At 38.4% G+C, this 24,773-nt stretch overlaps 1 protein-coding gene across 6 annotated transcripts in view; it reads left to right on the top strand.

Moving 5' to 3' along the window:
- The window catches only part of Hr78 (Hormone-receptor-like in 78), a 136,166-nt gene that overhangs the window by 39,006 nt on the left and 72,387 nt on the right, over positions 1 to 24,773 (top strand). For 4 of the 6 annotated variants that reach the window (XM_083117481.1, XM_083117480.1, XM_083117479.1 and 1 more), the window contains exons 3-5: positions 7,770 to 7,904; positions 13,116 to 13,306; positions 18,060 to 18,266. In XM_083117481.1, the coding sequence (XP_082973607.1) occupies positions 13,144 to 13,306; positions 18,060 to 18,266 (370 nt within the window). In that variant the 5' untranslated portion in view covers positions 7,770 to 7,904; positions 13,116 to 13,143. The remainder of the gene's footprint in view (positions 1 to 7,769; positions 7,905 to 13,115; positions 13,307 to 18,059; positions 18,267 to 24,773) is intronic. The other 2 variants (XM_083117483.1, XM_083117482.1) reach the window with 1 other exon arrangement.

Below are 24,773 nucleotides of genomic sequence, written 5' to 3'. Positions count from 1 at the left end.
GTGGCTTGATTTCATAAAACAATTGAATTGCTTAGGCATGCAATCTTAACCTCTTTTGTGTGACTTCAGTCACACACAATTGATTGAAGATGGTCCAGTTGTTGACTGTGGCATGTAAACAGTTTTTAGAAACCCCAGATCTGTAGGATTCTCTCCACTCTTTCATCTGATGTATTCAGTCTGTCTACCTGATGATTTTCTTTTCGTCACACTATCCATTTCCCAGATGTATAGATTGTTCTTGCATGATACTATCATGTACATTGTCTTTCAACCAGAATCACAGATTTGTGTGCAATAGGTAGGGACATTGAATTTTCGTGATGCGCGAAATCGCGAAATGTGAAAAAAAGATTCAATTTTGAACATTCTGCACGTAACTACACCCCCAATGATGAAATATGCAGGAGTTTTATTCTCGAAGTAATGCGGAATGTGTGCTTTTCCACGAAATGAACGCTTTTTCGCCAAATAACCGTGAAATATCATCAAATTAAGTAGAAAACACGCAAAAACCGGCAATCGAGGTTTGTAACGAAATGTTTGCCTAAAGTTTCCTACCACTAGCAGCTGAAGAACGTTTTATCTTCAATCACATCAGGAAGATGCTGCAAATTGGTATTTCCCATGCACATAATCTCAGTTCGAAAATTTCGCTCCCTGTCAAGCTGCATTCCTTTCTTCCCCCAAATGTCTACTCAACTTCCAGTTTCATTGAACTTGCTAGCTGTAGCAGTGATAAGATTAGTCTGTTCTCGCACATCAAGGGAAACAATGGGGTCATTTGTGTTCGGTCATTAATGAATTTTGTTTATCATCATGTGATTTTTAACATGTGCTTGTGTATGTGCAGTAGTGATTATTTTATTTGTTGGACAGCAAGGATATCCTTTAAATACATACAATGAATAAATCACTTGAGATATGCAATTTAGAAATGAAGTGATTTTGTGTTGATGTTTTCTTTTTGGTTGGACAGCTAAGTACTTGTGCATGTGTACAGTATATAAAAATGAAGTAGTTTATCAATTTATAGCTCTTTTGTATGTTGTTTCCTCTCATAATGAAAAAGTGTGTGCAATTTTTTTTTTCACCGCTGGTATATACCGCTGATCTAACATTTTATTTACCGCTTTCCTCAGTTTTTATTTACCATAAATTTGTGTCCCTAGCAATAGGGCACAAGCAGCTTTCTCTTGTATGGTTTACAACACACTACAATCAGGGTGGCAACTGACCTGGAAAACCAGGTAAAGTCAGGGAATTTGAGAGGTCAAAAGAAGTGTGGAGAATGTCAGGTAATTTTGTCTTGATTGACCTTTTTTTATGCAATGGAATGAATGGGCCAGGCATTTGCTTTGAAATGTGTTGAAGCGCTGCATGGAAACAGGACATCTTGTTGCTAAGTCTTGGCCTCAACTTTAGGCCCCTTTTATGTGCAACGCAACCATGGTGCCAGAAAACCATGATGGCAGGTGGGGAGGGACAGAGAGAGAAATTTCCGGAGAGGCAGAATATTTTTACAAGCCTCTAAATATTATGTGGAAAAATGCATTGATTTATTGTATGGGAATAGTAAGGGGACAGAACTGTCAACAGATGGAGGGGATGGGCAGTGGGGCACCACCACTGTGCCACCATCCGATAGTTGTTGGATGTCATAATATGGCATTTTGTTAGACTTTCTGAAGGAACATGTAAATAAATAACGGTGCTATACAACCCTGTAATTTGTTGAATGTCATGGTACAGCATTTGTCAGATGAACATTTTAGGCTCCATTGATGCATACGATTTTTGTGGGATATCGCCGACTGACTAATGTTGAACTTCAACAAAATGTCTCACTACAACATGCAATTGCGACAAAAATTGCATGTGTGGCACTCTTATGGAATTGATTTTTGTTGGATATCTTCGGACTGAAACTTCGGACAAAAATTGCATGCATGAACAGAGCCTTGTACATCTGGTTTGTCTGGTGGTGTACCACAATGTATTCAACAGACATTTTGACTTCATCTATGCATGCGATTTTTGTCGAACATATCAGTTTGATATTTTGTCATTCTGCAACATCCAACAAAAATCACATGCATAAATGAAGCCTTAGTTTGCTGCACCACTGCAAATATGCTGCTGGAATATTATTACTCTTTTGGCTCATTTAACCTGATTTAATGTAGCAATTTGTACAAAGGTATTCTTTCATAACCCAGGCGTAATGGTTTTGCACAGGTTAATGTACGTTTACAATGACATTGAACATTTCTCCAATATCAAGAAGAATCCAACAAATCGGGATATATATTGAATAATATCACGAAAAGGCTAAACCGAAATCTGCATTGGTAAACATATAAAAACTTGACAAGTACATGCTCCCAACCTCAAGTTTTTTGCAATGCTCATATTGCAATTCATGCACCCTCTGTCCTGTCTGTTTAAACTCTTGAGAAGTGGTTATTAATCTGTCACTGAGTGAAGTTAATGTCCAATGTTATAAAATAAAATAATAATAAATATGTCAATATTTTAATATAATAATTACTTGAATCATTCAATCCTAAAAGTGTTATCACTTTTTTCAGTAATTGACATTTCTCTGCCAGCCCTGCTAAATTTTCATGAGAAAATAACACCAAATAGTAAAAAAGAAAAAGAAAGAATAACACCAATTTGGAAATAAAATAAATGAAAAATCAAGATCCCTACCTATTAGGCATAAATAAAAGAAGAATATCAGTAGTAATTTATTACATTAGTTACAGTGACTCCTAACCTAATTTTCGGCATAATCACCACCGTTGTTCTGACATTTGTTGTAGCATTGCATATGTGTCTGACGGAAAAGACTGGAACTATCTGTACTGCAGTGTAGCTGTCAAAACCTTGTCCTGCCAGAAACCTCTTCAGCTGAGCAAAAATATGAAAGTTGTTACACTCAACGCAAAGTAAATAGTAGGTGAATTGTCCATCACCATTTTCAGTCAGTCGGTTTTCCACAACGTGATTGTCATTAACGGAAATAAAAACGTCAATATATAGATGATAACATCTGGTTCACATCAACAGACTTTTATATTTTAAAACAACAGAGGAAGTAGAATAAAACAGAATGAAAATATTGATTTACAATTTGTCCACTATGTATTTGTATTTGCTGTTGGCTGTACATGCAAGGCTGGGACTGTACAGGGTGTGGCCTAAGATATCTCACTTGAAGTGATGCAAAAGAGCCCACATGTACTCAGCTGTATGGGGGCCATGCACATTGAATTGTCTGCACCCTCGTCTGACCGTACTATCGCTTATGGCATATGGTCTGTACACCTCACACAATTGCTGGTGGCTCTGTACCGGATTCTGAGCATGCAAATATCTGATTATCCCACAGTCGGAGGAAGACTGTATGAGAGCTGCCATATTCAACCTAGAACTGTCCTAACTGCACTGCAACCGCACCAAATACAGCCACATGCCACTTCTTCCTGCCTGTGTATGTGAGTTGTGCCCCTACCACTAGCGCCACGTACAGGCACCATTAGAACTTTTTTTTCTGGATGCCCCTCATATAAACTTTTGGAAGCTGTTAATCAACAGCGTGTTCCTGTTTTGATATTTGATTAGCTAAATCAGGCACTTATACAGTGTAGTAGATTCCCCTTCTATAAATTGCTTGCATTAAATTTTTAATATGTATATACTACCCTTTTCGCCAGCAATAATGGTATAACTGTATGTTGTCAGTTTCACAGTACTTCACTTGGATATACTGTGAATGTTTGTACTGAAGGAGAACTCCCATAGATAATGTAAGGAAATATGACACTTTGTTTTGTACTATTCAATTGTTTCACTAATGTGCAAAGGTTAAGTTGTTTGCTTTACAGAGAAAAGAGAAGTAGGTTTATGCATTAAAAAATGAGTCTGCATGCAGTGGAAATATCAACATATAATAACAAAAGGCTAAGGATATTGATAAATTACAAAATGTATTTTTTCATCAATCACTCTTCACTCTAATCTCGTTTAGTGGTAACTTTAAGAATAATCAGATATACATATCAAAAATCCCATAATCACTCCCATGCTTGTGAATTGTAATAATTTTCCAAATTCACTATTTTGCAGTTTGTGCAAATCATACACAAATGAAGTCAATTTCTTGGAAGCTAATATAGGTACTTAATACAATACATGCCTGGGTCTGTATTACTTTCTTATTTCCACTTGCAAAAACATGGATTTAGTTTATAATTGTCTGGGGAAAATGTAAATTGTGTCCTGGAAAAGTCAGGGAATTTCATTTCTGCTTGTTTGTAGCCACCCTGACAATGCACAGATTCACTCTGCAACTTCCTACCTATGTAGTAGTGCTCATTGCAGACTGCAGATTTTTCAGTTTGTTTCCTCAATTCTTGCATGTGGACTTCATGGCATTACACATGCAGAAATGTTTGATTTGCCAATCTTAGTAAAACCACTTTTAAGGTATACCATATCTTTGACAATAGCCTCACAAAACCCCCAACAGTCAGTCTTAAAACTCTTTTATTTTTTTCTCATGTTTTAAGAGGCTGGTTATATGAGGACAGAGTTGAATCTGTGAAAGCTGAATTTGCCTTCTCTCTTGCAAGAGCAGTTAGTCCAAAATTTTCTTCATAAGTTATGTGCCTTTATGTGATTTCTTGCTGACTGGTTCCATATTTATTATATATGTTGATATTAATGTTTCTGTGAAATTATTGACAATGGTGTTATGAAGTGTGCATAGGGTACGATTTATAGAGCCTGTAGTAAGTTGTAATGAAATTAGTGGTTGTCTTATTGGTTCAATTGTAGTGTTTTTGGCTTTAACCTAAATTGTTAATTTTATATTTATTATAATTTTAATAAATTGCACTGGTGATATGTGAGTACAGGAACATCATTCAAATTTAGATTTTATTCATGTGTACATTTTTCAACTTCTATAAATCTGGTTGCATTTAAATAGAACCATTTTTTTTACTGTATGCTTCTCCCACTTTTCTGTTTTCTTCATGATATATCCTTTCCTTTTTTTTATTACTTTTGTTCTTTTACTGTGGTTGTCGAGTGTCAGTATCCAGAAAGCCCCACAGCTGTGGCTACCTTGCTGCACTCCACCCTGTTCTGAATAATCTGAAATTCATTCAGTTCTTGTACGATGCATGGATCAGAACAGACACGCAAAGATGATATATACAGATTTAATAACTACCATGCACAAATACATGATGTACTGGGTATTAGAACTGCTAATGTTGGTGTTAGAGCACTTAGAACAGCGTGCCGAGTGTCACAGTTCCTCCCGCAAAGACTTTCTCTTGACGACTGCTCACTAATGCCCATGTGTTTATGCGAGCTCAGCTCTCTGGAGGTTTCCAAACTCCATATGTGGGTGTAAAAGTTCTCATTCTTAAAGTCTATGGGAGTTTCTGCAAGTTTCTATCCCATACAAATATATAAAATCACCTTGTACCGAATATACACAGGAAAAAAAAGATTGATTGATTGATTTGCTTTATTTTACTATGCTTTTTGTGCCACTTTTGGCTAATTTGCGAAGATGTGGATGAGTGATATGATGAAATTGATGAATGGACACTCACAAACAACCATGTCCAGGCCAGGATTCGAACCCGGCACCCCTGGTGTCACAGCGCGATATGCTAACTACTCTGGGACGGGGGCTGGCAGAGGATAGAAAGAAAGAAGAAAAAAGCAAAACCCACATTGTTCACTGAACACATTGAAATATTAATTAATTAATTTCAACCACAATCAACATCCACTTCACTGTAGTACAATTTCGTCTCCTTACAATATTGTATGAATATAAAGTTATTATTCATGGTATATTCCTTGTCCAACATGCATGTATATGCAGATATGTATGATCAGAGCATCAAGGGTAGGAGAAAGTCTGTCTCCTTTCTTGTCATATGGTGTCTGCTGAGATCAGCTGGATGCTACCGAACCCAAAAGTCCTGCTCCATAAGCTGGATTACACCTTTTTTTTAACAATATTTTTATTTTCACATCATTATAACAATTTCTTACAAAGTATTCCTCATGCAGTGGATAATAGAGGAGCGCATGAGAAACAAATAGTCAGGTCAGAAGGGCTATGTTATTCATATTCAGTTAAATCATAGATTACAATCATTACATTTTAATTAATAAAATTACCAGAAGCATCAAAGCATCAATGACAAGTATAGTACACCTGTTCAGTACAAAGTCCACATTACAGATAAACCACTGACTGGATACCCATACCAATATTCTTACTAATTTCCACTGATACCGAAACTGATGCTTGAAAATTGTGACAATTAGAAGTTGTTTAATTGATTAACATTAGTGTGTGAGCCTTCCACTCCAATTGTATTCATCAATTTACCAGGATTTTCATTTAAAATATTAAAAAAAAAACCCATCAGAATATAAAGATACTTGTCATGAAATCAGAAAATAATTTTTTTTACATAATAATGGTGCAATATCAATGGAAACTTCAAATTTTGCATAACTTCCAATATTATTCAATTTTGCAAAAGTGCTGCACAGCAGTTTTGTGGACCCTATAAATGACCAAAATGCTGGAAACATATCAGCCAGTATCATACGAAATCCAACTGATACTTTTTGATACCTATGCCACTGGTATCAGCCGATACCGACGCATCAATATCGGCTCAGCCTTCGACCACATACATATTTCTTACAGTTCATACAAAGGTTTCAGTACCTGTTTCTATTTTCACAGCCTCCGATCTGGCAAGTCTTGTGGGTGTCACTTCTCAGGGGTGCACTAATTGGCATAGAAGGGATCTGTCTTCTTTTCACCACAGAAGGTGCAGCCAATTGTTCTGCTAAATTGAAATAAGATCTGTGCCAAATTTTCTAGGTCGTTGCATCTTTGTATAAGATGAGGGAGTTGATGGCTATGATATCCAGAATGTTGAACACTTATATTGGCCATCTTATACATCAAAGGCATTATGAGGCAAGCCATTTGGTCTGAATTAACATTCTATTTGAAAATACGTCTGTTATATGAACAATAATGAACATAGGTTCACTTGCACATTTAATCTGCTGTTTCTTACAGATGTGGGCCTAAATAATTGTACCTGCCAAAATGATGGGTGCTCGTACTTATAGCAGTAATCCACTGTAGTATCCTTTGGATATGGAATAAAAGTTTGTTTTCTAGAAGTGTGGAGCACAAATATTTAGTAAAAGTTGCAGAATATGGAAGACTTGCAGTAAAATTAACATTTGTCTAAATTATTAATAAAAAAAGTCAACCATCAAAACGATGGGTTCCGTCCTCTTAGTGTTAAATTTAAAAAAAAATATCAAGAATGATTTAAAAAACAAATCAAGAATGATTTTTATCCACCCTGGTTTCACACATCCCCATGAATTTTTGTAATGGAACACCAAGACTGCTTTTGTACTTTCGCAAAATGTTTTGGATGTTCACAACACACTGTTCACTTCAGTTGCTTACACATACGCCAGCATTTACTCCATTGACGACTTTTCACACTCCATGCATTGATGTGCATGTTCAGTGTTATCTTCCCAACAGTGTTGCCACTTCTAAATTTACAACCCACATATTTGGTCAAACAAAATTTTGGTTTATCTTCCTTTTGTTACTTCTTGCTTTAATTGATGGTTGCTCATTACAGCTTTGCTCATTTCTAAATTTATTTTCCACTCTCTTTTAGGTTTGCTTCCCAGGATTTGGAGGTGTACGCCATACATCACACCCAAGGCCTGTGTGCTAGAGAACGATGTGGGCCATCACTAGTGATACGTGTATGATCATATACCATCATAACTACTTTCTGTATATATATTAGGTATGTTTTTCATTGTACACATCTGTTTAACTGTAATATTAATACAGTGGTACTCCAATTTTACCTTTTAGGATTTTATATTTTCCTGCATTATACATTATGGTCTCAAAATAGCAAAATGTTGTAAAATTTCCCTCGATTTTACAGTTTCCCGCATTTTAAGAATTTTTAGCTTGGTCCCCTGGAAAACATAAATTTGAGGTTCCACTGTATTTAACTAGCTTGCAAATGCCTGAATTTTACACATTTGTGTATTACATTTTTATTCATATTTTTGTTATTTTATGTAAATTCTACATCTGGGATAAATCACAATGATGGTGTTGAATAATCAACAGATAAAATGGATGGTGCAACAAAAGTGAAACTGTCCATTCACTGCCCAAGATTTTAACTGGGACCTTGGCCTTCACAGCTTGGTACAGTGATTTTCTCCACCATGTATATTATTGCAGTCTTATTGTTTGGTATTTGTAAGATTTCATTCTAAGTAATTCATACCTCTACACGTGTGCATTAAAAGTTTCACATCATGAAAATGGGTTGGATACCCAGTGGAGGCACATGGCAATGGGGTTCGGATCCCACTTTAAACTGTAGGTTCAGTCCCGATTAGCCTTTATGTGCATAAAGTGGACTTATAACAACAATTCAGTCAATTCAATGAAAATCAGGACTGATAATTAGAATGTCACAGAAAAAGTTTTTTTTATTATTGTGTATCGGACGATAACATGTGAGAGAATTTGCTAAATGAAAAATGTGCCTATGAATTATGCAAAAAAAAAAAATATGCATGAAAATTGCTGAACATCAGACATTTTCTGCAAGTCTGGTCCTTGTGCTTCTGATTCATTTTTACCCTGCTAATTCGTTGATCAAAGAACTCTTCTGTTTCCAGGAATATGTACCTGGCCCAATGAGAAATATACCATAGCTATATTCTAGGGATGACCAAAAAATCTGGATAGCAGATATCCATATTACAAATTATCCAATATTCATTTCAGATATCGAAATAATCCGAATGGATAATTCAGATATATGGATAATTTGGATATCCAGATAGTATGGATATCTGGATAATATGGTTATTCCTGATACACACACAAGTATTCAGATAATTTGTGCATTCAGATTGCCATCTGAATTTAATTACCAAATAAAAGATTGGGACACCAAACTGACAATATTATATTCTAAACTGTATTTCTTTTACATTTTTTGTTACGGCGGGAAACTTTCTGCATTTATACTGAACTTAGTAATGCACAGATCTGTTTTTAGGCAAGGAAAGCTAAACATTTAAAAAATTTGCGGAGAATCCATAAAACAGACATAACGGATGAAGGATCTTTAGAGAATCCATACAGTGGAAATACGAGTGTGACAAATAAAAGAAGATGCAGAGAGCCCTTAAATGTATCCCTACTGTATTCCACTCATGCTAAATTTCAATTTGAAATTATCCATTAAAAAGAATGACTCTAAAAAGCCCAGTAAATTTGGTAAAGGGGCCAGTTGATCGCAAAAGCTATCTGTGAGAAATAAATGTAGCTTTGCTTTTTGCTTTGTTAGGTGTTGTAGGATGTTGTTATGAAAGTTATTTAGGAATGGAGTTACAGCAGCAGTAGTAGTAGTTTCTATATTAACTCTTTAATATACTCAAATAGTATGACCGGGAACTTTTCTAACTATGGAAGCGGCCCCGGCGCCCACCCAGCGTCGAATAACATGGGTACCTGGGGTAAACCCTGGGGGGTAAAGGCGGTCAGGGGCGTGATGCTGATCACATCACCCCCACTCACGACCGGATCAAGAAAGTGTGGGGCGTTACCCCCACACCCCCTATACGCCTTCATTGTGTGGTGCTATGCACAGGGGAGCACTTTACCTTTTTTTTTAAATAAAAAAATATGGGTTAAGGAACCGTCAGAAGAAGATGCAGATAATTCCACCCTGCCTTCACCCACATACTTTCAAGGATATGCATTTAATGCCCTGGTACCATTAAATAATCCAGGACGTCGGTTCCTCTGAATTTATATGGCCTCCTCCCCACCTTTTTATCTCTTCTTTTCATTTATTAAGGGCATTGGAATCATAAGTTGTGAAAGTAGTTTTTTTTTTTTTCCTGGAACTGTTTAGGATCTCAAGCAGTTGTGATTTAAGAACATTCAGATGGACATTTATCAAAAATAGAAATTGTAGCTTTCCTGGCGAACAAGTGTTTTCTGGTTACCAGCCAGGCTAAATCTGTGTTGGCTTTGTCTGTGCTATAGCCAGTCCTACCTAGCACCTTGCCAAATACCTCACATCCCTGCTTCAACCTCTAGTCGGACAATGTGGATATCATGTCAAGAACTAAACTGAATTCATCCAAGAACTAAAGAAACTCAAGGTTTTCGAAAACTACACTCAGCTTTGATGTTATTTCCTTGTTCACAAGAGCGCAAGTGAAAAACTCATTGGAACGTCTGGGGAGCCACTTTCCACCAGCCATACTAGACCTCTTTCGCTACACACTCACCTCGACAGTATTTCCTTTACAACAGGAAATATTATGAACAAACTGACGGAGTGGCCATGGGTTCACCACTTTCACCGTCCATAGCAAATTTCTACATGCAGCATTTTAAAAACAAAGCCCTTTAGGATGCACTGCATCCACCATCCTGTTTACAGATATGTGGATGACCCATTCGTTGTTTGGCCACATGGATGACTGGCTTTACATAGTTTCCAGGAATTCCTTAACAACTCTACCTTAATGCCCATAGTTTCCACCACAAGGCTCAACATCTTGCAGTTCTCAACAACTAGCCCACAGAGCAGTAACCATTTCAGATGAAGAAAACCTACATCAGTGACATCAAGACAACAAGACAATCACCAAGGCAATGACATTGCAGCAGAGACCAACCCTGGACAACAGTGTGGCCCTTACAAGGGCCGATTTGTCACCACCCGGACCAGCCGAATATGAGGATGTGGTTCCTTCACCGCACACCCCCCTGCAAGCAGCAACGGAGGAGAATGTCCCAATTCAACATACTTTTATTGGGCACACCTCTTGGAAATTAAGTAGAATTATCGCAAGACATGGAGTAAAGACCATTCACAGACCACCACTCAAGACCAAGGCTCTTCTCTGCTCAGTCAAGGATAACCTGGAGCTCTGGATTCCAGGAGAAGATCTCATACCATGTGAGTGTGGGACACCATATATAGGCCAAAGACCATTGAACAGTGACGTACCGAACATCAGCACAACATCAGATTATTCCAACCAGAAAAGCCAGGACTTGCAGAGCACAGCATCACAGACGGACACAGGGTTTTATTTGCTGACATCAAAATAATAGCCAAATGTGCCGGTTACTGGGACTGACTAGTAAAAAAATCCATAGCCATATCACGGGAAAGCACCAATCTCAACAGGGACGTGGGACTCCAGCTCAGTCACGCCTGGAACCCACTCCTCCGTAAAAAAAAAGCTCCAGTCAATAAGAACACCAGGATCAAGAGCGAGCCAATAAGACAAGAATCCAAAACTCCGCCCCATAATATTCATATATGAGGGAGGATCAAATGAAAACCTTAAAAGTGCAATAAATGCTAGAATGTAACAATGAAAAGGAAATCGTACCACTTATTTTTCAATGTAGTCTCCTTGACGTTCAATGTAAGTATTCAACCTTTTCGGAAGTGCATGGATACCATGGTGAAAGAATTCTTTTGATCGAGATTGTAGCCACTCGTGCACCGCATTTTTCACCTCTTCATCACTATTGAAATATTTGCCGCCCATCACTTGTTTGAGTGGTCCAAACAAATGAAAGTCACTGGGGGCAAGGTCTGGTGAATAGGGTGGATGAATGAGACACTCAAATTTGATGTCATCGATAGTCTCAACGGTCAAACGGGCAGTATGTGGTCGGGCGTTGTCATGCTGTAGGAGTACTCCTGAGGACAAAGGCCTCGCCGTTTACGCCTGATTGCAGGGCGAAGTTAATTTTTCAGCATGTTTGAATACGAGGCACTGGTTACTGTCACTCCTTTGTCCATGTACTGTTCCAAAATTATTCCCTTAGAATCCCAGAAGAGAGTGAGCATGACCTTTCCTGCTGATGGTTGAGTGCGGAATTTTTTTGGTTTCGGCGAAGAGCTATGCCGCCATTCCTTGCTCGCTTTCTTGGTTTCTGGTTGATGATAGTGAACCCAGGTCTCATCGCCTGTAACAATCCTGTCCAGAAATGCATCACCTTCGGCGTTGAAATGACGCAAAAGTTCTTCACAGGCATCGATGCGACGATCTTTCAATTCAGCGGTCAACTGACGTGGGACCCATCTTGCCGATACCTTATTGAAATTCAGAACATTATGCACAATGTGTTGAGCTGAACCAAAGCTCATATTCAATATTGTTGCGATTTCTTTCAGGGTAATATGCCTGTTGTCCTTTACAAGCTGTTCCACTAGCGCAATGTTGTCGTCGGTCACTACGCAGTGAGCCTGTCCCGGTCGAGGAGCATCCTCCACAGATGTTATGCCACTTTTAAACTTCCTACACCACTCGTATACTTGCTGCAGGGACAAACACGAATCACCATACTTTGCTGCCATCCTTCGGTGATTTTCAATTGGTTTCACACCTTCACTACTCAAAAACCGGATCACCGAACGCTGTTCTAATGCTGTGCATGTGGACAGTGGGGCTGCCATCTTGAGACTGCTCCTGTGCTGGCACTTGTTTGACTAGACTCTTCTGCCACCTACTGAAGAAAAAGAATACTGTTAGAAACAATATTGCCAACTTTCATAGCAATACCACAACATTTGAAATTTATAATAAACTTTTAAGGTTTTCATTTGATCCTCCCTCGTATTTAACCCTACACTGGTCTCCATTTCTATATTCCCTGATGATGAGAGCAATGTATGTGCGCGAAACATTGGAAGCCAACATCGACAACCTGGCTGGTAACCCGAGAACACTTGTTCGAATTCCAACATTTATCAGTTTGTCAATATTGGTGATGTGATGCAGAAGTTTCAAAGTTTTTTTTATCCAGTGTCGCTATAATGTAGATTAATAATCCATGGACATAGATTTTCCCCAGTATCCCTATTTGCCTCTGTTATGCCATTACCTAGTTCGACCTTTTATCAAATTATTTTTGTCAAGGTTTTTTTCTCCTTTATTTGCAGACTTCTGGCTGATTGGAGCAGATGCTTAATGGAGTTGCAACAGCCATTGGACATGGAAACAAGTAATAACTTGGTTTCTGACAAGACTCGTTCATTGGACATGGAACCAAGTAATAACTTGGTTTCTGACAAGACCCGTTCACTGGGCCTAGCTGTGGAATTGTGTGTGGTTTGTGGAGACAGAGCATCAGGTATCCGCTGCTTACTTCAATTACAGATTTTAATTAACTGTTCATTATTTGTAAAATTTGTCACATGTCATTGAATATAGTTAGCTGATTATTAGCAATTCTTTAATGGAATATAACTTGCATGAGACTGATTTCTTGTGTTGTTTGTATGAAGGATAAAATTGTAGTTATGGGTGTGGTTGTATGAAGGTTAGAAGGTTAAAATTGTAGATATGGGTGTAGAAATTTTAACTTATCCACATACAAGGGTTGTTCAAGATTTAACAGAGATCCCAACAAGCACCAAACTATGTGAGTTTTTCAAAGTATTCCCTGTATGTGTCTAGGCACTGCTGCCATCATTGGGGAATCTTGCTGATTCCTTTGGTTGCTGCTGTAGCCTGCAGGACATCTTTCTTCATTGTCTTGAATTGCTTCCCTCCCAGATGCTTTTTAAGGGGCCCAAACAAATGGGAGGTAAGTCCAGACTGTAAGGGGCACAGGGCAAAATCTCCCAGTGCATTTTGTACAGAATTGTTGCTGTCAAATTGGCCATGTGAGGTTGGCCACAGTCATGGCGAATAACGACATTTCCGGACAATATCAAAGGTCTTTTCTTGCAAATTGCATTTGTAAGGCACTCTTCATCAATGTGCAATAATGCTTGCATTAATTGTGACCCTTTTCTTCATAAAGCCACATGAATAATACCTTGCATGTCCCGTAAGACAGTTCCCAAGGTTTTTTTCAGGAGACAGATCTCTACACTTTCTCGGATGATGGGCGGCCCTTCTGCCACAACTCAGTCCTGCTTGTGTTGGTCTCTGGGCTAAATTTGTGCATCGATGTTTCATCACATGTTATGATTGACTTCAAAAATTCATCAGTGTCAGCTCATAGCTGATTCAGGAACTCCTCATGGATATCATTATTCATGTTCCACTTTGATCAAAATGTCAGCTGTCTGGGAAACCCATCTTGCACAAACTTTGTGAAAGAGTAAATTATCGTGAATGATAGTTTCCACACTGGTAGCACTGATACATACCTCAGTCTCAATGTCCCATACTGTTATTCACAGATTTGTAAGCATCACTTGCTGAAACATGTACAATACTCACTTGAGTGATTGGAGTCTGACAAATGTAAATTTGTCACCAACTTTAGTCGTCCGTCAAACTGGTGACACCATTTGCACACTGATATGTGGAACTGTTTCACACACTGTGCTTTCAATTTTCTCAAAATCTCTGGTGGTTTAATGTTATCCTTTACAAGAACTGCTGTTCAACAGCTACAGACACACTGCTCATTGTCATATTAGCTGCAGTGTGCCTAATACATCATGCTGGGTGCTGGATATGGTGATGGATTATGTTACACCCTCCACATGTTTTTAACGTGCTGCAGTTATTCATTGATTTTTGGTGCACACAAGTTCTTTCAAACTTGAATGATCCTTGTAGAATAATTTAATTATGGCTGTATTGAAAGCTTTACTGAATCACACACTCATCATTGCCAGTCCAATATTATATATTTTGAAGTGCTATCACATGGGGAGGGAGTTTCACATTTCAACTAGCTTTAGTGAGCGTGGCATGATGTAACGGTAAAAAAATATTCATTCTCAGAAAAATTCAGGAATTTCGCATAGCATTTTCAAACCAATAAGAGGGTCATAATATTATATTGAATGTATACAATTTCCACAACTCCATATTCATTAATGATTAGATGTTTGTGAATCCTCATAATTTCCCTTGATGTCTGATTAAGGGTATTTTCAACATGCATCCATTTGAATTTCCTATCCTGTTTTGAGTTGTGAAATATAATTTTATTAATGAACATTGTGAATATTTTAATATATTTCGCATTGAGTTCCCCCCAAAATTTTATGTACACTTCCTGTTGATTTGATTTGATTTGTTTGATATGCTTTACTTTACTTTGCTTTTGTGCCACTTTTGGCTAATTGTGAAGATGGGGATGGCTGATAATGATGAAATTGATAAATGGACACTCGCAAACATCCATGCCCAGGCCAGGATTCGAACCTGGGACCTCTGACATCATAGCGCAATGTGCTAAGCACTCTGTCACAGGGGCCAGCCACTTTCTGTTGATTTGAAGTAGTACTGCACTATGAATTATGTGTAGGGCTGAGCTGATACTGATGTTAATGTATCGGTAACAGAAAGTATCAGTTGGAATTTATAACCAACTGTTACTTTTCTGGCATTTTGGTCTTTCACTGGATCTGCAAAAATACTGCACAATATGTTTGGGGAGTTTATTTATTGTGCACAAATATTGTGTGAAAAGCTGGATTTTGTGACTGCATAACATGTATTTAAATATTCTGATGTAATTCTTGAATATTTTAAAGTGAAACTCTTGATAAGCAGATACATATAATTGGAGTGGAATGTTTTACTCACTGTTAATCAATATTTGAATCAACTTTTGTTACAATTTGCAAGCATCAGTATTGGTATGAGTGAGAATCACTAATAATATCAGTATCGGTTCAAAGTAGTAAACAGCTCAGCCCTAGTTATGTGTATTACTAAAATTACTCTTGTCCTGACCAAAAGATGTGGAACAAAGACTTCCGTATGTTCCCTCAAAGATAAGAACTATTATATTCTATTATATAGAACTATTCTTTTCATAGTACCTATGTCCAATTTGTAGACATATGCATATGTCTTTTTTGATGAAAACACAAAATGTGAAATAATCTGCTATAATGAAGGGCATGCGTATTTCGTTTTTGACGAAAAAACGAAATTTGAAAAAACACATTGTAGTGTTAATTTTTCATGTTTTTGAAAGGTGTGAGGTGCATTTTGTGACCATATTTTGTCACAAAATAATGCGAAATGAACTGCAAAAAGCGAAATTAACTCTTAAACACGAAATTCAGGGTTTATTCACCGACGCGACACCTTCCGAGGTCTGAATTATCCTGAGAGTTATGCAATTCCCGGAAAATTGATTAGTTCTGCTGTTAATATTGGAGAAGCAAAAATGGACTCCTTTACACAGAAATAAACTTAATACACTGATAACTACATAAATGTGCTATTAGAAGTGAAATGTTAATTCTGTGGAATAAGTGTAGTTTTTAAATCAAATTTAGCATTATTTTCACAATTTTAAAACCAATATGTCTTTTTATATACCACTTTTCATCCATTTTTTCACCGCTATAACACCGATATTTTATTTTATTTACCGCTTTTGAACCCGAAATTGACCCAGTTTTTGTACCGAAATTTTGCCTTTTTATTTACCAAAAATATGTGCCTCTAGCTATAATATTAATTTTTTCATGGTTTTGAAAGGTGCAGGGCCTCCCCGATGGTGCAGTAGTATCATTGTTGCCTTGTAATCAAGGGGTCCCGGGTTCGATACCTGGTGGAGGCACATGGCACAGTGGTTCGGATCCCACTTTAAACTGTAGGTCCAGTCCCGATTAGCCTTACTGTGCATAAAGTGGACTTAAAACAACAATCAATCAATTAACTGAAAGGTGCAAGGTGCATTTTGCTATCATGTTTTGCTACGAAAATGATGTAAAGTGAACTGCAAAATACAAAATTAATGCAAGTTTGTTCCGATGGCATTTTCTGAAGTCTGAATTATTGTGGGAATTATGTAAATCATGAATAATTGATTAATTTGGCTGTAAATATTTGAGAAGCCAATACATGTAGTTATTAAATCAAATTTAGGTTTACATTCTCCATTTTAAAACTGAAATTTCATTTTATATACTGCTTGTGATACTGAAATGTGCCCAGTTTTTGTACCGAAATCTTGATCTTTTATTGACCTTAACCTTGAGCAGCTGGATGGTCAATATTCTGACCAAGCCTGTATTTCTGTTGAGGGTGGATGGTTGGTGCAGTAGTGCAAGGGAGCAATTAATGCATCATTTCTTGAGAACTGCACATGATATTTCAGTTATGTCTTTTATTTTTATTACGCATATGAAGGTATGACATACTTGAATTACTAAACAATATATCCATTGTTACTATTATTAACAAGCACCGTTTGACAAAGTCCTTTTGTTGCTATTGGATGAATATGTGGCAGCAAAGGCCCAAAGTTCAAAATTTTCCATAATTACACAAAATTTCACAGGGTCATGTATTATAATATTAGTTTTCTTTTGCCAATGCATTCCCATTACTGGAACTGAAAACATGATTCATTTCCAGTCCCATGTTGACAGGCTTTCCATGTTGTCTGCTGTCTCTCCCTGATGGCATAGTGGTAATGTTGTTGCCTTGTAACCAGGTGGTCCCGGGTTTGATATCCAGTGAAGGCACCTTGCACAATGTTTCGGATCCCATTTTAAACTGTTGTTCCAGTCTCAGTTAGCCTATATGTGCATAAAGTGGACTTCAAACCAAAACTTATTTAGCATATCTTCTTTTGGAACACCTTGTTATTCAAGTATTTTCTTTTTCTTTTTTGTTAACTTTTTACCTGTATTTTCCCACAGAGGATGTGCTCTTCTGTTCTTTCAGTTACCTCAAACACTGGTCTGAATAACTGCATATTTTGTTTCGACAAAGGTTTAAGTTCACTTTATCCACTGCACCTTTCTCTGTGTTAGTCTAGCCAGAGGCTTATACCTATTAGGAATAATGAAGTGATAATGTTCCTTTGTAATATACATTTTGCATAATAATACTGGTGAAAAGTGCTCATGCTTAAATAAAAACATATGACACAAGATGTCCTCTCATTGTAGGTCGTCATTATGGTGCCATTAGTTGTGAAGGCTGCAAGGGTTTTTTTAAACGATCCATTCGTAAACAATTAGGGTACCAGTGCCGTGGTAACATGAACTGTGAAGTAACTAAGCACCACAGAAATAGGTGCCAGTACTGCCGCCTCCAGAAGTGCCTGACCATGGGCATGCGAAGTGATTGTAAGGATCTCAAAAATTTATTGGGTGGTTTGTGTTTATATTTTGTTTTTGTCTCTGTCTGATGTAGTGTAGTGTAGCATTTTCTTGTTCTGTTGCTATTATTTGTGTCTCTCACATGGTGCCTCACATCATCAACATATTCAAGGACTTTGAAGGATGGTGAAGATACTCACCTGAGCATTTCAATCTCTAATTTTCAAACATATTTGCTACTCAGTGGCACATTTCATGCACATACGCTAGCTTGTATAATCAGATATGTTGCTTCAATCTGAGCAGTTGTTCCACATAGTGAAATGTTTGTGGAGCATTCATCAAGCCATCTAGGCTCCACAAATGTGTCTCAAATGATCCACAACCATGCAATTCAGTAGAGCTACATGCAGTGCGTAGCAACATATCCTGCTATAGAACCTAGCATATGTGCATGAAATGTGCAATCACTGACTTCATGTGAAGGAACCCTTAATTACTGTCAATTTCATCATTGCTATACTGTCTCATGAGGAAGAATACAAAGGTTTTGAAAATTTGAGCCTGAATGCTTTTATATGCTTGCACGTATGTTGATTTATTTAAAATTTTAAGAACCTCTATTTATTTCTCTTTGTTGATTCATACTTATGCATGCCACATTCATAGTTTTTGTGTTCATTTATGGTGTTTAAATTTAAATATTTTTCTATTTGAATATTACAGCTAACAGTGTTGTATGATGTGATAAAATGTTCAGTTATTGTTCATTTGAGGATAAATTGCCATGAGCACATTATGAGATTTGTTATACCTGTAAGGAAAAAATATATATCATGTTTTAACGCAATGCAAAAATGGCATAATGAAGAGATGCAGAAACTGGTCCCAAGCTTTCAGCTCCTTCCCAAAGTCGTCGTCATGGACCTGTTTAAAGGTTGAGGAGAAAGCTTGTGCAACACTGTCAGTAGATGGAGGGTGGCTACTCACCGGGAATTCCTTGAATTATGGGAATTCTGCATGAATTATTAGCTCTGGGAATTCTACGTGAATTTTTCTCCATAGATATGAAAAATTGCAACTTTATTAATCCGTTTTTCACAATTTAGCTTTTAATTTATCAAGGAAGGACAAGAAAGCTGTGTGGAGAATAAAACCAAATTCTCTCAATCCGTTTACTTTGTAAGAGTTCTTTACAGAACAATCTATCTGACAGACAGAAGATTATTGCAAATTAAGTTACCTTGAAATTGATTAGTTAAATTTGAGTTTGAAATTATTTTACAATTAACAGTTTTTCATAATCCCGTAACATTCGAGACTTGTGTTTATAGATGTATTTCGAGTCTAATTGGCAAGTGTAACCCTGCACCTTAAAATAAATAAATACCGAGAAAATTTTTCTGCAAAACTGTTTTATTTGTAGTTCTATTAATGAATTACATGAAATTAATAGAACTACAAATGAAACAGTTTCGCGGAAAAAGTGAGTACTATTTTCTTGGTATTTATCTACTACTGCGTTTCCCATATCCCAATTATGAATTTGTAGTCGAGGGGTGCCAGGTTGGAGGTACACAATGGTTCAGATCCCACTTTAAACTGTAGGTCCAATCCTGATTATCCTTACTGTGCACAAAGTGGACTTAAAAACACCAAATCAAACCCAATTTTGAATTAAAATAAATATATTAAATACACATCACCTTTAATTGAATTGAATTTTTGGATACATTGGAATCACACAGACCCTTTATATTGTTAATATATGTGTGTGTGTTGGGGAGGGGGAGTGAAAGATTATACGTAATGTTGCAATAGAGAAAACATCAGCTTGTACCCTTGAATTTATGGAATGTTCACCTTAAAAACCGGAAATGATACTTGAATTTTATCATGGTCCATAGTAGCCACCCTGAGATGTAGTTGATGGAAGACTTCAGAGTTGGGTGTTTCTTGTTGAAGGTCTGGAGATATGTCACTGCTGTTGGTTGGTGTTTGCAGCTACATCTACGAGGGGATATCAAAAAGTAATTAGTAAATTTTTACAGCCAAACTGAAATGTATTCACAAAAACTGAAATATACATTTTCATTTCTCTACTTTTCCACATAACATCCATTCACATTTATACATATGTCCCAATGTGACACTAATTTTTTGATGCCCATGCTGTAGAAATCGTTCGTCTGGACGCATAAATATTTACGCACGGCTGTCACAACTTCCGTGTCGCAGCTAAAGTGTTTGCCGGCAAGGTGTCCCTTCAGTGGGCTGAACAGGTGAAAGTCTGATGAGGCCAATTCTGGACTGTATGCTGGATGCTTGAGAATTTCCCAATGCCAGGAATTGACTTTTTGCATTACTGGGGATGAGCATTGTCATGGAGAATGATGACCTCCTCCAGAGATTTTGTTGGATGTTTACAGTGCAGAGCAGCTCGAAGATGATCCAGTGTGACACAATATGCAGCAGCATTTTGTGTTGCTCCTTTTACCCCAAAATCAGCAAGAATGACACCCTGGCTGTCCCAGAAAATGGTAAGCAAAACCTTTCCTGCAAACGGGGTTGTCCTGAATTTTTTGGGTGGGGGCTGTGTGTTTCCATATCATACTCTGTCGCTTTCATTCAGGGTTGTAATGAAAAACCCATGATTCACCACCGGTGCAGTCGAGGAATGCATTTCCTACCGTATGGTACCAGAGCAAATGCTCAAGACTGTATCCCATATGGTCCTCCATATGATGTGGTGTGAGCTGTCTGAGGACCCATCTTGCTGACACTTTGCGATACCCAAGTTCTTCATGGATGATGATGTATGCACTGCCATATGAAATGTCCACTGCTTCCGCTGTTGTTTGTATTGTTGACCGTTGTTCCTACTGAATCAGTACCTTCACAGCGTCAACATTGCTCTGTGTGTGGGATAATCGAGGCAGTCCAGAACAAGGTTCAACGATGACATTTACATGCCCTGCATTGAACTTTGCACACCAGTTACAGATATTTGTGAATGTCATGCACGTGTCACCATACACTGCACACAACTCACAATAGATTTCAGGTGGTTTCTGTCTCTTTGACCACAGAAACCGAATCGCACTCCGCAGCTCAACTGTGTCGAACGTCTCAAGTGTAGCTGCCATTTTGAAACAACTGCCTCTCGGTGTTGTGATAGTGTCGGCCCCCCTATCCCTCGTTTCTATCCGGCCCTCTGGATTACTTCCTACTTTCATCCCTCAACCTCTCCTTTCACCTCATCCTGGGTGCCAAGCGAGCAGGTTATATTTGCGCCGGAATTACAAAAGGGGGGGTTTCACATAACAATTTATATTTGTATGTCCCTGGTTCGTTTACACATATACAGCAAGTGAATATACAACTGGTTAAATGGACAGTACCGTAGTTCTTGAAATTATAACATTCTCGTAGGATATATTGGTTTATTTTACGTAGTTATATATATACATATTTTACAGAGCGTTTCCATGAGTGTCTTGCATAGACCAAAATTACCAAATCTCTAATAATATAGTTGCGCACCTGTGGCATAACCATCGGCACTTCCCTTACCACCGAGTTAGCAAAACTATCTCGGTGGGCCTATCCTCAGCTTAAATGATATTCCGTTACAAATGCGTTTTCTTATGCCTTCTCTCTTTCTTTTGGGCATCAATTAATCAAATCCGGAAATATCCACATAATCAAAGCTTTTTCTAAAAGGGGACTTGGGACAGCAACAGGGGCTGGCATAACCAGATGCTACAGTATTTTATCCAGTCTAGCCACCATAAGTGGACTAAACTTGAGGAGACGTTCCTCTTTCGTCGATCAATGGGGAAACACTGTTTTTTATGCTAAAGCCCACTGGCCTTTTTATAGTCGGGGTAAACGTCCGTGGACGTGGACCCCGTAGCGTTGGAAAATTCCACTGCCAACAGTCCTTTGTAAGACAGCTAGCTCCCCCAACCGGGAAGGTAAAAACAGGGGAATCTAACATCCAGCAAAGCACAATCCAATAATATACACTTACATGCAATAATAACATAAAAATACACTCATGGAAACATATTACTTAACCCTACACCTTGTAGCTGGCCAGCAATTAATTATTACAATATACCAAAACCAGTAATGGTCAATCTGACCGTTACATAGTTCCCCCCTTCAAGAGGAACGAGAAAAAACAATACACTCAAAACCAGATCACCATATTTACAAAATCATCCAACATACACTAAAAAATCAACTGTTCTCAGAGTATCTGAGAAATGAAATAGTCACTAGTTCATTAACTTTATCACATTGTCCACAATATTCACAGATTCACCAAGCTTCCTCTTCCTTGTGAAGTCCGCCACTGAAGTATCCTCTCTTGGATGAAGTCTTCCTGACAGCATCTTCCTTGAAGTTGGTTTTCTCTGGTTCCTTGTTTGACTCCCCAACGAGTCCCTGGTTCGACTCCCGACTGAGTCCCTGGTTCGACTCCCGACTGAGTCCCTGGTTCGACTCCCGACTGAGTCCTTGGTTTGACTCCCAACTGAGTCCCTGGCTTCGACTCCTGACCGAGTCTCTGGCTTCGACTCCTGACCGAGTCCCTGGCTTCGACTCCTGACCGAGTCCTTGGCTTCGACTTTTGACCGAGTCCTTGGCTTCGACTTTTGACCGAGTCCTTGGCTTCGACTTTTGACCGAGTCCTTGGCTTCGACTTTTGACCGAGTCCTTGGCTTCGACCCCTGACCGAGTCCTTGGCTTCGACCCCTGACCGAGTCCTTGGTTCGACTCCTGACCGAGTCCTTGGTTCGACTCCTGACCGAGTCCTTGGTTCGACTCCTGACCGAGTCCTTGGTTCGACTCTCCACCGAGTCCTGGTTCAACTCTCGAATCTAAATCCACAATGTGTCTTACTGTTTACAACTTGGAGGCACGCAAATAAACAAACAGTCTTGTGAAAATGAAGAAAATGGGGGTAAGTTATATACAAATGAAAACTAAATAAAAAATAACAAATAAAAGAAGATCCGCGGTCGGCTATTATGACAGCTGGGATTGCTGGCTAGGCGGCCCGACGGTGGTCTTCCTAACCCTCATTAGGAGCTTGTCGCGTGGCTCCCCTTGGCTGTTTTCTGTCCCTCCACCTCACAGCAAAAGCTGGTGGTTTATGGCTGGACAACTGGCCTGGTTCACCTGCCCTGAAAGTATCTTCTTTAATCCTTCCAGACATTAAACATGGACCTGAGTGTTCCGTTTCAAGTTCACCATTCACGCCACGCAATCTGCCAGATATAGTGTGCTCTTTCAGCCACACCTTGTCTCCAATGCGAAATTTACATGGCCTACGTTTGATCTCGTTCTCTTCATCCGGGAACACTTTATGTAAAGCTGGACTCATTTTCTTGTATTTCAGTCTCACTTCTTCTGTCTTCCTTTTGCTGGAAACAGTACAGGGAACGCAACTTCTGACATAGCGAGCGATATCTCATGTCATTCCAAGCCACGAATATTTCTCCTTGATTTTCGACAAAGTTTTCTGCTTCCCATTGTGTCCTGCAAATTCAGAATCGTGATGTGACGTCAATATTTGAGATTTCAAACTCAACGGGACCCATATCTTGGCTGTTCCCTTAGAATCTTCCTTGCAGTCTATCCTCCTGCACAAAACTCCCTCCTCATCCAAAAACGACTGATTGGCCAACTTAGCAACTTTTTCCTTATACTTCCTACTCCCAGAGAAATGCTTTCCCTTCAGTTGTTTCATTATTTGAGATAACAAACTGTCTCTCATTTGCTCTGAAACAAGCGATGAAGTTTTTTGTAGCCTCTCAGAAACCAGTAATTCATCATTTTCATTGTCCTCTAAAGCAAAAGGCAAAAATGATAATGCATGGTTCTTCTTGTCCGTAGAAATGGATTTTTTTCGAGGAAATTTGCATTCCCTTTTTATTCCCTTCCTCCGTTTTCTCTTTACCTCTTTCGAGATTTTCAGAGAGCATAATGCACCAGCGTTTGCAGTCTTCTGAACTTCGAGTCCTTGGGAATCCACTAATTGGCCCGTATCCTCATTCGTAGACTTCCCGCTATTCTCATGTGCATGTGTGTTGCATCCATCCAGGCTCGAGGGATCTGACGAGTTATTCCTTTCCTGTACCACGTTATTTCTCTGCATAACTGTAACAGCGAATTCTCGTTTACATGCACGCTTCGAGAACGTGTAAATCACGTCGCTATCTTTGAACGACCATCCATTCTCCTCAATGTGCAAAATTATCCCACTCTGCTTTAAAAAGTCCCTTCCAACGATTATGTCACGGAAACAATTCTCAAGGATGATAAATTTATGCTTAAATTTCATGTTATTAATACAAACAGTAGCATACATCTCGCCCTTCGACGTAACGCTGCCCACAGCTAATGAAATGTTCCATTTTCTCATCTTCATGAATTTATTTCCATCCCTCTCTAACAACTTGGCTGTTTCCAAACTTAGCGTAGAGGCTGAAGCTCCCGTATCTGCAAATAATACAAAGCCTTTCTTGTTAATCTTACATTGAATGAGAGGTT

Source organism: Lepisma saccharinum, chromosome 2, assembly GCF_977018435.1.
Source record: "Lepisma saccharinum chromosome 2, izLepSacc3.1, whole genome shotgun sequence".
NCBI lineage: Eukaryota > Metazoa > Arthropoda > Insecta > Zygentoma > Lepismatidae > Lepisma > Lepisma saccharinum.
Note: the sequence above shows the minus strand (reverse complement) of the source record. Positions and strands in the feature narration are given on the sequence as shown.